The sequence below is a fragment of the Sarcophilus harrisii genome, chromosome 3 (assembly GCF_902635505.1).
Source record: "Sarcophilus harrisii chromosome 3, mSarHar1.11, whole genome shotgun sequence".
Classification (NCBI taxonomy): domain Eukaryota; kingdom Metazoa; phylum Chordata; class Mammalia; order Dasyuromorphia; family Dasyuridae; genus Sarcophilus; species Sarcophilus harrisii.
The window spans coordinates 243882018-243893907 of NC_045428.1; the positions used below are offsets into that span (position 1 = coordinate 243882018).

At 30.9% G+C, this 11890-nt stretch overlaps 1 protein-coding gene across 5 annotated transcripts in view; it reads left to right on the forward strand.

Moving 5' to 3' along the window:
- Positions 1 to 11154, forward strand: part of CRYZL1 (crystallin zeta like 1) — a 58855-nt gene extending 47701 nt beyond the window's left edge. For 4 of the 5 annotated variants that reach the window (XM_012544396.3, XM_031959341.1, XM_031959343.1 and 1 more), the window contains 4 exons: positions 2068 to 2189; positions 4282 to 4387; positions 10464 to 10509; positions 10996 to 11154. In XM_012544396.3, the coding sequence (XP_012399850.1) occupies positions 2068 to 2189; positions 4282 to 4387; positions 10464 to 10509; positions 10996 to 11095 (374 nt within the window). In that variant the 3' untranslated portion in view covers positions 11096 to 11154. Of the gene's footprint in view, positions 1 to 2067; positions 2190 to 4281; positions 4388 to 10459; positions 10510 to 10995 lie in introns of all 5 variants that reach the window. The other variant, XM_031959344.1, reaches the window with a different exon arrangement.
- Positions 11155 to 11890: the final 736 nt, after the last annotated feature.

Sequence of the window (11890 nt, forward strand, 5' to 3'; positions counted from 1 at the left end):
ATGTACAAGAACGAGAAGTAATAAATTAATTGGGGTCATTCCTTATACTTCATCAGTTTAAAGAACTCATTTGTTTAAACTGAGGTCTCCTTTGTTACCATTGGGTCTGCTGGTAAAAGTTTGACAACTGGCTCTCTGGGGAGAAAAACTTATATACATAATACAACTTTTATGATTAATCTAAATTGTTAACATTTCTCCATCACTTTAATAAGTCTAGATTATCAGCAAAACAACAAATAAAGTCCTTATTTGCAGCATTTTCTGATTTCTATATGATTAATGCTCACACTGAAAACTGAACAATTGGCTCTTGGGAGCCAGTTCAACCTGGCTCTAGCACACACTTCTGTTATTACTTTAATTTGTATATGTTAGAGAAACTTGAATCCCATAAATAATTATGAATTACATATTTTTTCTTATTTCAAAGGATAACTACTCTGGTATTTATATTTAAATAGACTAATATTTCTCAGGAAGCTAATAAAAGATTACTCTTTACAAGAAAACTATAAACAAGATCATAATAAACTTACTAAGGGTTACCTCAGATTTATGAACATTAGCCCAATATTAGTTAGACTGTATCACTGTAGTATCAGATACTTGATAATTCCAAGAAAGGACTGGGACCTTTTCGTCCCACTCTTTACATAACAGGCTATAGGGGAATGTATTTGCCCCCATTTCTTGGATTCTTTTATTATCATCAGGAAATGCTCTCTGATCTAGTGCTGGTTATTAAAAATTAGCTGAAGGGTCATAAAGGAAGGAATATGAACTTGCATGAGTTCAAAATGACAGGAATTCAACAAATGTGTATTGTATTAAGCATCTATTTCCAGGCTAAACAAAAATGTAGTTTACATTTCTGTGATTCTAAAAGGAGAATTATGTGCTTGACTCAAGGATTATTTTTTTCTTTTTCACGTAATTGGATTTAAGAAGCAGTCATTTATTCAGAAAATATTTACTGGGCAACTACTGTCATGTAGGTATTTAAGTAGTTGCTGTTATACAAAAATAACCTTAATTACTGTGCTTTGTGTAAAGAACAGCTAGGTGAGCATTTTTTGTATTTTTACCCATCACTTAAAACGTTTCTCTTAGTATCATCAAATAATGAAGACAATGATTTTAATATTTAGGAAAATTACTTTCACTTTTGTTAATATTTGCTACCTTTTACAGAAACCATAACTCTAAAAGTTGAAGTATATGTATATATTTTTCCCTGATCAAGTTAATGGAAAAAATCCATTTATTTGTAAATTTAAATGACCATTTCAGAAAACATAATGGAATTAGAACTTCTGAGTTCCTTTTAAAGTCTAAGATTCTATGTAAGTGTGATTGCTGGTGAACATCTATAGTTTCAAGCACACACCAAAGCAGATTAAAATTGGGAAATATTTAACAAAATGAATAGAAATACGATACCATTATATTTTAAATGTCAATATATGGTCCACAATTCTTATGTACAACTTAGTAACCATGTATCTATTTGAATTTTACACACACTGCTGTAATTGAATATTTTGAAATTTTTTATAATAAAAAAAAATTCTTTAATATTTTAAATGATATTTTTAAATTTACATTAAAAATATTTACTTTAAAATATTTTAATATTTTATTAAATATTTTTAATTTTTTAAATATTAATGATTTTTTTAATTTTTAAAACTACAACTTTTATTTTTTAACTGAACTTTAAAAACCATCTGTCATGTTAGCTTTATGGTTAAATTGCTATTGTAAGTTATATGTCATTATACTTGGTTTACTTTTCAAATGCATATAAATTTTACATTTAAGTTCATTTATACTTAGAATTATTCAGTTTATAATTTTAATCCAGTTTTTATATTGAAAATTTAATTTTAAAGTTTCAGAACACAAAGTGTATTATGTTTTTGTTTTTCTGAACTGAAAATTTTCATTATTCCTGTATTTTTAAAACAAGTGAATGATAAAAGGAATAAATCAAATTTTTGAGAAACATGATTATGTGCAAATAAATATTAAATAAGTTTTTTTCTTTTCCTATTCTCTATTAAGTGAGATTGTATAGTAAAAATGATGAGCCTGCTTTAAATTTACAATTACTACCACACAAGCATGATATCATCACACTTCTTGGTGTTGGAGGCCACTGGATAACCACAGAAGAAAATCTTCAGGTAATAAATACCACAAACTCTAAGAAAACCTTTATTAAGTGGATTTAATTAGTATAGAACAATATCTTGAGAAATTCATGTTAATTGAAAGTTCTTAATAAATATATTTTGTTTTCTTTAAAAAAAAAGTCTGAATTCTAGAATATATATTTTTTTTCATAATTATAACTTTTTATTGACAGAACCCATGCCTGGGTAATTTTTTACAACATTATCCCTTGCACTCACTTCTATTCTGACTTTTCTCCTCCCTCCCCCAGATAGCAAGCAGTGCTATACATGTTCAATATGTCACAGTATATCCTAGATACAATATATGTATGCAGAACCGAACAGTTTTCTTGTTGCACAGGAACAATTAGATTCAGAAGGTAAAAATAACCCGTGAAGAAAAACAAAAATGCAAACAGTTTACATTCATTTCCCAGTGTTCTTTCTTTAGGTGTAGCTATTTTCTAGAATATTTTTAAAAGAAATATAGTTTCATCATTTATATTTGGTACCCAAGACTAAACAAAATGTTATGTAGGCTAGTAAAAATTGTAAACTACTTGGATAAGAATGCTTTATAATTAGCATATCAGTAATTTGGAAATTTTGACATCTGAAGGAATTGAAGGTTCTTTAAAATAGTTTATTCTCCTAAATAATTTAGACATTTTCTCCAGGAAACCTTATTTATACTGTCAAATCTAATTAACTTCATTTTTATGCAATACAAAAATAAATTTTATCTTGACTCCATTCAGTTATCACCAATTCCTAATTCAAATAAAATTAATGAGACTTATTTATGTATACACACATATCTTTCTATGTATGTGTTACTAACATGTTCATTTTTTTTTTATAATAATAGCTTTTTCTTTTTCAAAACAAGATAGTTTTCAACATTCACTTTAGGAAAACCTTTGTGTTCCAAATTTTCCCCTCCTCTAAATAGCAAGTAATCCAGTGTGGGTTAAACATATACAATTCTTCTACATATATTTCCATATTTATCATGCAGCACAAGAGAAATCAGATCAAAAAGGGAAAAAATGAGAAAAAACAAGCAGGCAAACCAAAAAAAAAGTGAAAATATTATGTTGTGATTTACATTCAGTCCCTACAATCATCTCTCTCTCTCTATCACAAGCCTATTGGATTTGGCCTGAATCACCTTATTGTTGAAAAGAACCATGTCCATCACAGTTGATCATCACACAGTCTTGCTGTTTCCATGTGCAATGATCTCCTGATTCTACTCATTTCACTTTGCATCAGTTCTTATCAGTCTCTCCAGGCCTTTTTGAAGTCATCCTGCTGATCATTTTTTAATAGAACAGTAATATTCTATAACATTCATATATACAATAACTTATTAAACTGATGGCCATCCACTCAGTTTCTTGCCACTACAAAAAGGACTGGTACAAATATTTTTGCACATGTGAGTCCTTTTCCGTTTTTTAAAAACATGTTATTTTAAAGGAATATAACTGAAATGGAACATTTATTATAGGAGTGATGCAATTGACATGTTTCTATCCATGCCTATATTAGCGTTTCACACTGAGTACGTCGATCTTTGAAATTGTTCCTATAATAAAATTTTGTCAATAGAGAGCTAGCAGCTTTTTTGTAATATTTATGCCATTCTAATGTTGTTTTTCAATAGTATTTAATGCTTGCCAAAGATACTGGGGTGGTTTGCCATTTCTTTCTTAAGTAAATGAAAGCAAACAGAAATTGAGTGATTTGAGAGTAGGGTCATATAGTTAGTGTCTGAGGTCAGATTTTAATTCAAGTCTTCCTAACCAAAATTCTAGTACTCTATACATAGAGCCTCTAGCTGCTTTTAATGTAGGAAATTACAAATTATTTTATATTCTTGGGTTTAATGTTATAGGGGAGATGGAATATATGTGCATGCGTGTGTGCAAGTATTTTCTTTTGTATAATCTGTTATTAAAAGGTACATATCAATTCCTTTTTGTAACTGTCACAAATTTTTAAAAACATGCAAATTTAACTTTTTGAATATACCTGATCAAGAAATTAATCAGTTAATGCAGAATGATTCAATTAATATTTGTATATTTTATTGAAGTTGGATCCTCCAGACAGCCACTGCCTTTTCCTTAAGGGAGCCACAGTTTCTTTTCTCAATGATGAAGTTTGGAATTTGTCAAATGTGCAACAAGGAAGATATCTTTATATCCTTTTTTAGTGAATTAGATTTCAACTTGAAATCTTTTGGAAAAACTGCATTGTGAAAGGAAAACTGATATTCTTAACAGGGCTATCACATGTAATTTTACCTCAACCTAGGCTGTCATTTATATATTATAACTAGATTGGGTTGTAATCTTTCTGTATTGTCCATTTACAGCATTTTTTCCTATGGAGCAAATTCATTTTCATTCAACATTTATAAATATATAAAAGTCACTTGGACCATTGCCTATTGATAATAATGTTGTTCTGCTCTCAAGAACCTTTATTTCCATAGTGGGACACAACATGTATACATAAAAATATATACAAAATGAGGGAATGTGGTACAACAATAGCAGTTAAAGGAAGACATGTCAGGAAAGGCCTTACATAGAGGTAGCATTTGAACTGAATTTTGAAGAAAACTAGGGACTCTTTAAGAAACAGAAGAGGAGAAGGTTTTATATTTCAGACCTGGGAGACAGCTTGTGTGTAGGCAAGAAAATGGGAAATAAAATGTCATGTAGGGTGAAAGACAAGAAGGACAGTTTGGGTGCACCAAAGATCAAATGAAAGAAAATAGAGTAAATCTACAGAGATAACTTCCTTATAGGTTTTGAAGACCCTTGAATGCCATCCACAGGAATTTGTATTAAAATATAAATAGGAACTACTAGAATTCATTGAGCAGGACCAATGACTTGGTCACACATTTAATTTTAAGAATATCACTTTGACAACTAGGTGGAAAATGGACTAGAAAAAGGAAAAGCTTGCGACAAGAAACCAATTAGGAAACTATTGCAATATCCAGGTAGGAAGTGAAGAAGGCCAGAACTAGAATGATTGCTCCGTGAATGAAGGGGGAAGGGCATATAACAGAATTAATTAGTCTTGGTGTAACCTTAATTATGTGGGGTAAAGGATAGTGGAGTGTGAAGGAATCTGGATAATTGGAAAAATGGTAGCTTGATACAGAGATAGGGAAGTTTGAAAAACGGAGTTTGTGGGGGGAAAAAATGAAATTAATGAAACCAGTGAAATTATATATCCTTGAAATATGAAAAAAGTAGTGAAAAGCTGATTCCACAATTTAAAAATATTAAAGTTAATTTTTAAATATTTATATAGACTCTAAGAACAATTAACTAAAGAAAATCAACCTTTAAAGGTTTTATAAAATGAAATTTTAAAAATATCTTCACTGTATTCAGAAAATAAAACTTTTATTAAAAATTTAGCTATTGTTGACTTCATCTTTTCAATTCTTCAAAACTTATTTTCAGTGATATAAATGACCAATAACAGAAAAGTAGCTAAGTAATAGTATAATCATCAGATAAAATTTTGTTATTAAAATCACAATTACATACCTGCCTTAGACCTTTCCTGATGTGACTAGCTTATGGTGCTTGTCCAAAACATTACTATGTATTTATTATATGTAAACATGTTGTCTCCCCTTACAGAATATAATTTCCTTGAAGGCAAGAGCTAATTAATTTTTGCTTTTGTGTCTTAAGTGTCTATATGCTTATTAAGATGTTTGTTGATTGGTTGAAATAAAGGAATAGCTGCGGCAAGCTAGGTGGCGCAGTGGATACAGCACCAATCCTGAAGTCAGAAGAACCCGAATTCAAATGTGATCTCAGACACTTAACGCTTCCTAGCTGTGTGACCCTGGGCAGCTCACTTAACTCCAGTTGCCTCAGCAAAAAAAAAAGAAAGAAAAGAAAGGAATAGCTTCTTTATTTTTGTAATGCAGTAGATTGTAAAATGCTAATGAATTTTAATCATTAAATTTTTATTTTTATTGATAGCTTTGTTTTTCATCTCCTTTATTTTTGACTGTCTATGTTTACCTACCAAGCAAACATTTATTTATTTTTGTGTTTGTTTATGTTTATATTTTTATATTTATTTATATTATTATATTTCTATTTTTATTTATATTTATATTGTTTAAAAAAAAAACAGTTCAACAAAATTAGCCAACATCTCAGCTGTATATGTTGAATATGTATTATGGGCAACTGTATATACAGTGTTCCACACCCATGTTTACCATCCTCTTCAAAGAGCCCAGCTTGGTTGTTCTAATTATAATGTTTGATTTAATTCTTTTGTTCCATTTATGTTTTTATGGTAATTATTATATTATTTTTCCTGTTTATGCTTTCTTTACTGCATTAGTTCATATCAGTATTCTCGTGCTTCTCTTAATTTTTCATATTTGTCCATTTAAAACACAATTGAATCATTCTCTTACATTCAAGCATCACACTTTATTAAATCATTCCTCAGTTGATGGCCTACTTTGTAGCATTTCTTTGCTACTCAGAAAAATGTTGCTTTGAATATGTGGTGTATATATAGTCTTTTTTTCCCCTTCTATCTCCTTGACCTTTATTCCCAACTTCTAGGTCCAAAGGTGTAGACATTTCAGACACTTATTAAGAAACATTCCAAATTCCTTTCCAAAATATTTGGATCACTACCCTAATTAACAGTAGATTAGTGGTAAACCACTAAATAATTGTGAAGATAATTGAAACACAGAAGGATAAGAATTATGTTAGCTCTATTAATAATACTTTTATTTTCCCCTGAGGCAATTAAGGTCAAGTGATTTGCCCAGGGTCACACAGCTAGGAATATTAAGTGTCTGAGGTCACATTTGAACTCAGGTCCTCCTGACTTCAGGGCTGGTGCTCTATCCACTGGCCATCTAGCTGCTCCTATTACTAATACTCTTGAGAAAAATTTTGTTACATTCAATTCTTTTCACAACATGTAAACTAAAATATAACTCTTGGCATAAAAGGAAGAAGTAAGAAGTAGTTTTATAGTTGATTAAAAGTCTTATTATATAATCTTTTAACATGAGCAATGTGTTGTTACTAAAATTATTCAATACTAATAACTTAGAGGAGACTATAGGACAGACTCCCTGCCACTTCTGTTTTAGTAGATGAGAGGAGAAACAGATTTAATGCCATAACTAAATAAGTTAATGTGACTTGGAAAACTTCTCTGAAGTCTTTGTATTCTTCAGAACCACAAGTAAATTATACACCTGGTGACAGTCATCTATCAAAATAACTCTAGTGGTAATATTCTTTCTATTTGAAAGAATTGGGGACTTTGATAAAGTAACTTTTTTATTAATAGTTATACTCTTGTACAAGCACAGATGCCATTCCTAATACTGTAGTCTTTGGCTACTTGTGCTAAATCAATGGAGTATATTCTGGGAATGACCAAACATTCAACAATCAACAAACAAGCATTTATCAGGTACATTGTATGTGCCAGGCACTGTGCTATTGAACTCCAGAATCAAAAATGAAATAGGTCCTACTCTCAAGGAGCTTTCATTCAACTGGGGGAAAACAACTTATAAATTGTTTATAATAATATAAATAATTCTAGAAAAAATGAGAGAGAGAACTTCAGCAATCCAATCCTAAAGGATCAGGAAAGTCATCATGTAGAATTTTGAAAGAGGGTTTTTTTGAAATCAAGACAAGGAAAAAGTACATTCCAAGCAGAGAAACAGATAAAATGTCATCTTAAATTCAGTTCACTTAGTATTTATTAAATGCCTAGCATGTGCTAAAGGCTGTGGATACAAAAAGAAGCAAAAGTTCCTATCCTCATGGAATTTATAGTCTAATAAGAGAGATAGCATGCAAAAATATATATATAAAGCAAGCTATATGCAGGATAAATGGGTAATAAGCAAGAGAAGCCACTGGAATTGAGAGGGGAAATTGATTGGGAAGTGAGGAATAGCAAGAAGACTAAGAATAATGTGTAAGGTTGATAATGTAGTTAATGAACCAGGTTGTAGATTAGAAGGGTTTTAATGTCAAGCAGAGGAACTTGTTTGATTTTAGAATTTAGTCATTGGGACTAATATTCAGTTAGGAGAGTAACATGGTCAGACGTACACTTTAGGAAAATCACTTTACAACTGAAAAATGGGTTGAAAAGGGAAGAATCTTGAGGCTGCAAGACCAATTAGTCTTATTACATTAGTGTAGGGCAAAGGTGTTGAAGACCTATGACATCCATATGAGAAAGAGAGAGAGATCTGAAAGATATTGTGGAAGTAGCAATAGCAACTATTAAGTATTAGCAACTGTTTTCACATTTGGAGTAAGGGTGAGTGAAAGTAATGCTAAGGTGGCAAAACTGAATGTCCAGTTGATTGAAAGTATCCTCTACAATAAATCAACACATTAGCTATGTATGTTTCATTCTTCAGCATCCCTATTAAGGTCATCAGTTTTCTGAAATAATGATTCATCACTACTTTGATCAGAGTTTTGAAGTCTTTAAAATGGCTTTATTTTACATGATAATGTTTTCCCAGTTATGCTCATTTCCCTTTACAATAGTTCACACAAGTCTCCAAGTTTTTTCCAGACCTATTATGCTTCTAATTTCTTAATATTTTATACATCGTTGTATCTTAATTTATTTAGCTATATCTCACCGATGAACAGGCATTTTGCCAAAACAAAAGGTACTTCTATAAATATATTTGTGAATATAAATCCTTTTCCTTTGTCTTTGATCTTTTTGTGTATATATCTAACAATGAGATCACCAGGTCAAAGGATATGCACCAAATTCACAAACCTTTAGGGTATAGTTAACAGTTTGCTTTCACCTTTCTACCAACTGTTTATTAGTGTGCCTTTTCTCTCAAAGACCTTCCAATAGTTGTCCTATTATTATGTTTGCCATCCTTGCTTGATATGATGGTTAAAAGGTAATACCTTATGATTAGTTCTAATTTGCACTTCTTAGTGCAAGAGCATTTTTGCAAAATGGTTGTTCATAGCTTGGCATTTTTCTTTTGAAAACTGCCTACTTACATCCTATAATCTTTCTTTTATTGAGAAACACATCTGGGATGTCTTCTTTTTTTAATCATTTCATTATATTAAATATATTGGACCTTTGTTGAATAAATTTTCTCTCAATTAGCTGCTTTGCAATTGAACTCTAAAGCTAAAATAGTAAATTCTTGCCTATTTCATATTTTCTAAATATCTATTATTGCTATTTCACAATTCTCAACACTTTGCCATTGAAACTTTTTTTCTGGGAGTTCACTATTTCACTGTCTACATATATATATAAATTCTGAGAATCATTACACCAATTGATAAATGATAAAAGTATGTGAACAGACTTTGAGAAGAATATAAACTATCAATAGCCATAGGAAAAAAAATGATCCCAATCACTAATAATTACAGACACACAAATTAAAGCCATTGTGAGGTTGTACCACTTGCCTATCAGGTTACCAGTGTTGATAAAAAAAAAAAAAAAAAAAAGAAAATGACAAATGTTGGAAGGCATATGGAAAAAAAGGCACATTCATTATTAGTGGAGGTATGAATTGGTCTAGCCACTCAGAAAACAATTTGGAGCTATACCCAAAAAATTAATCCAGCAAGGTCAATAAAATTGATGGGTGAAATCTACTTTATGCTTAACTATCAATTAGGAACTTACTAAGCAGATCATGACATGTGACTTTAAAGCTCATGTAAAATTACTAAAAAAAAAAAAGGTTTCAGAAAAACCTGGCTTGTATGACTTGTACTTGGATGTAAACAGAACAAGTAAAACAGTTTACATGGTAATAATATTTTAAAAACAATTTTGAAAAATTTAAAAACTCTGATATCACCAATAATGACCAACTGTGATTCCAAAAGACAATTGATAATTAAGAACCAAATATGCAAGGAGAAACTTTTGAACTTGATTAATGTGGGAATTTGTTTTGCTTGGCTATGCATATTAATATTGGGGTTTGGTTTTGGGTTTTTTCCCTCCTCAATTAGGTATAAAGGATGGAAATTTTTAAAAAGCAAATGTTTCATTGAAAAAAAAAATTTTTTTTAAGTTGCTTCAAGCTTCAGAAATAAATATTGAGAGCAAAGCTAAAAAGACAAGAAAAGCCATTGTTATCTTTTAATTATTCAGTGGTTTCTTCTAGTACTCTGCCCATCATTTGCATATTGCTAACTTAACAAACCTTTCAGGTACGCATCTTAAAAGATGTAATGGAGAAACTATCAACTGGTGTTTTCAGGTAAGATGTATAAAGAAAACATTAGAATATTTCCATTCTTCAGATAACTGCCTTTTCAATAATTTTACATGTTTGGTGCATTTGGAGACTCAACACAGAAATTATTGCTACTTAAACTAAACAGTTCATTTGGTAAATATTTTTTTTTCTTTAAAACAATGACTTGTAGTGGTCCTTTGGACTACAGTCTTTGTCCATTTTGCTGCCTTCTGTCCTACAGCTTGAAAGAGACAAAAGCTTTAGGTAAGGCAAAGTAGAGTGAGGATATTTCCCAGTTTGAAGATTTTTTTTTTTTAACATTGGCAAAAGACAGAGCAGATAAAATAGAGGGTTTTTGCTCTCAGCATTTGAACCTTGTCATTCTTAAAAAGTACAATTTTTGCCCCCCGTAAAACTTAGACAAGACCAAGTTCACTTGTACTTCTTAAAATTATGGTTTAAATTGTACTTAAACCAGACATTTCTAATGAATTCATTCTTCTTTAGACCTCTTTTGGATGAACCTGTTCCACCATATGATGCCAAAGTTTCCATGGAAATTGTTCAGAAAAATCAAGCAAGAAAAAAACAAGTTATCCAGTTTTGAAGTACTATTTCCTGCTAAAACAAGAAACTCAAAATTATATGATGTATTTGAAAAGTCAATTATTGTGCGAGCATTCTATATATTTTTAGATGATTATTTAACATTTTTAAGACACTTTGCCATCTCCAATGTATTCTGGAAGGAGTGTTTTGAAAGCTGATTTTGGTTGCACATTTTCTACTTGTACATCAAGCAATTAAGTACTTTCAAAATCATTACCAAGAAAACTGCTGTCTTCAAGGAAACTTGCTGTATTAATGGGTCTGTGTTTTCATTTTTCTATAGTTGCTCTTTGAATCCCATTTTCAGTTCCCCTCTCAGCACTTTCTTTTATGTATATATTCAAAAGCTAGTCTTGTTAACTAGTTTCTAGCTACTTTATGTGACATCTAAATGTTTTTTTCTCTATTCTTCTTGGGAACAAAAAGTAGTAGCCACGTTAAACCTTCCAGAGCCAAATCATTTCTTTTCATCCAGGTACAGGCCTCCCAACTGTTGAGCTCTGTATGCAACTGTCAGGATTGGATCCGGATAGCTCTCACTAATCCATTCAGTTATAATTCTGGATGAGAACCTTAAAGCCAAGGTTTTAGTGTGCTTATTTGTCGTGCCTGAGGGGTAGCCCCCTGGTGGTTTTAATCAGTAATTCCTGATGCACATTTGCACCCTCGTTGGGAAGAGTACTAATTATTTCTCAGTCTCCTTAATATACAAACGTAATTTAGAGTGACAGACTTACGGTTTCGAGATGACCAAAGGCGATGAGGAGCGCCTCTTTGGTCGCTGCGGGAGGAG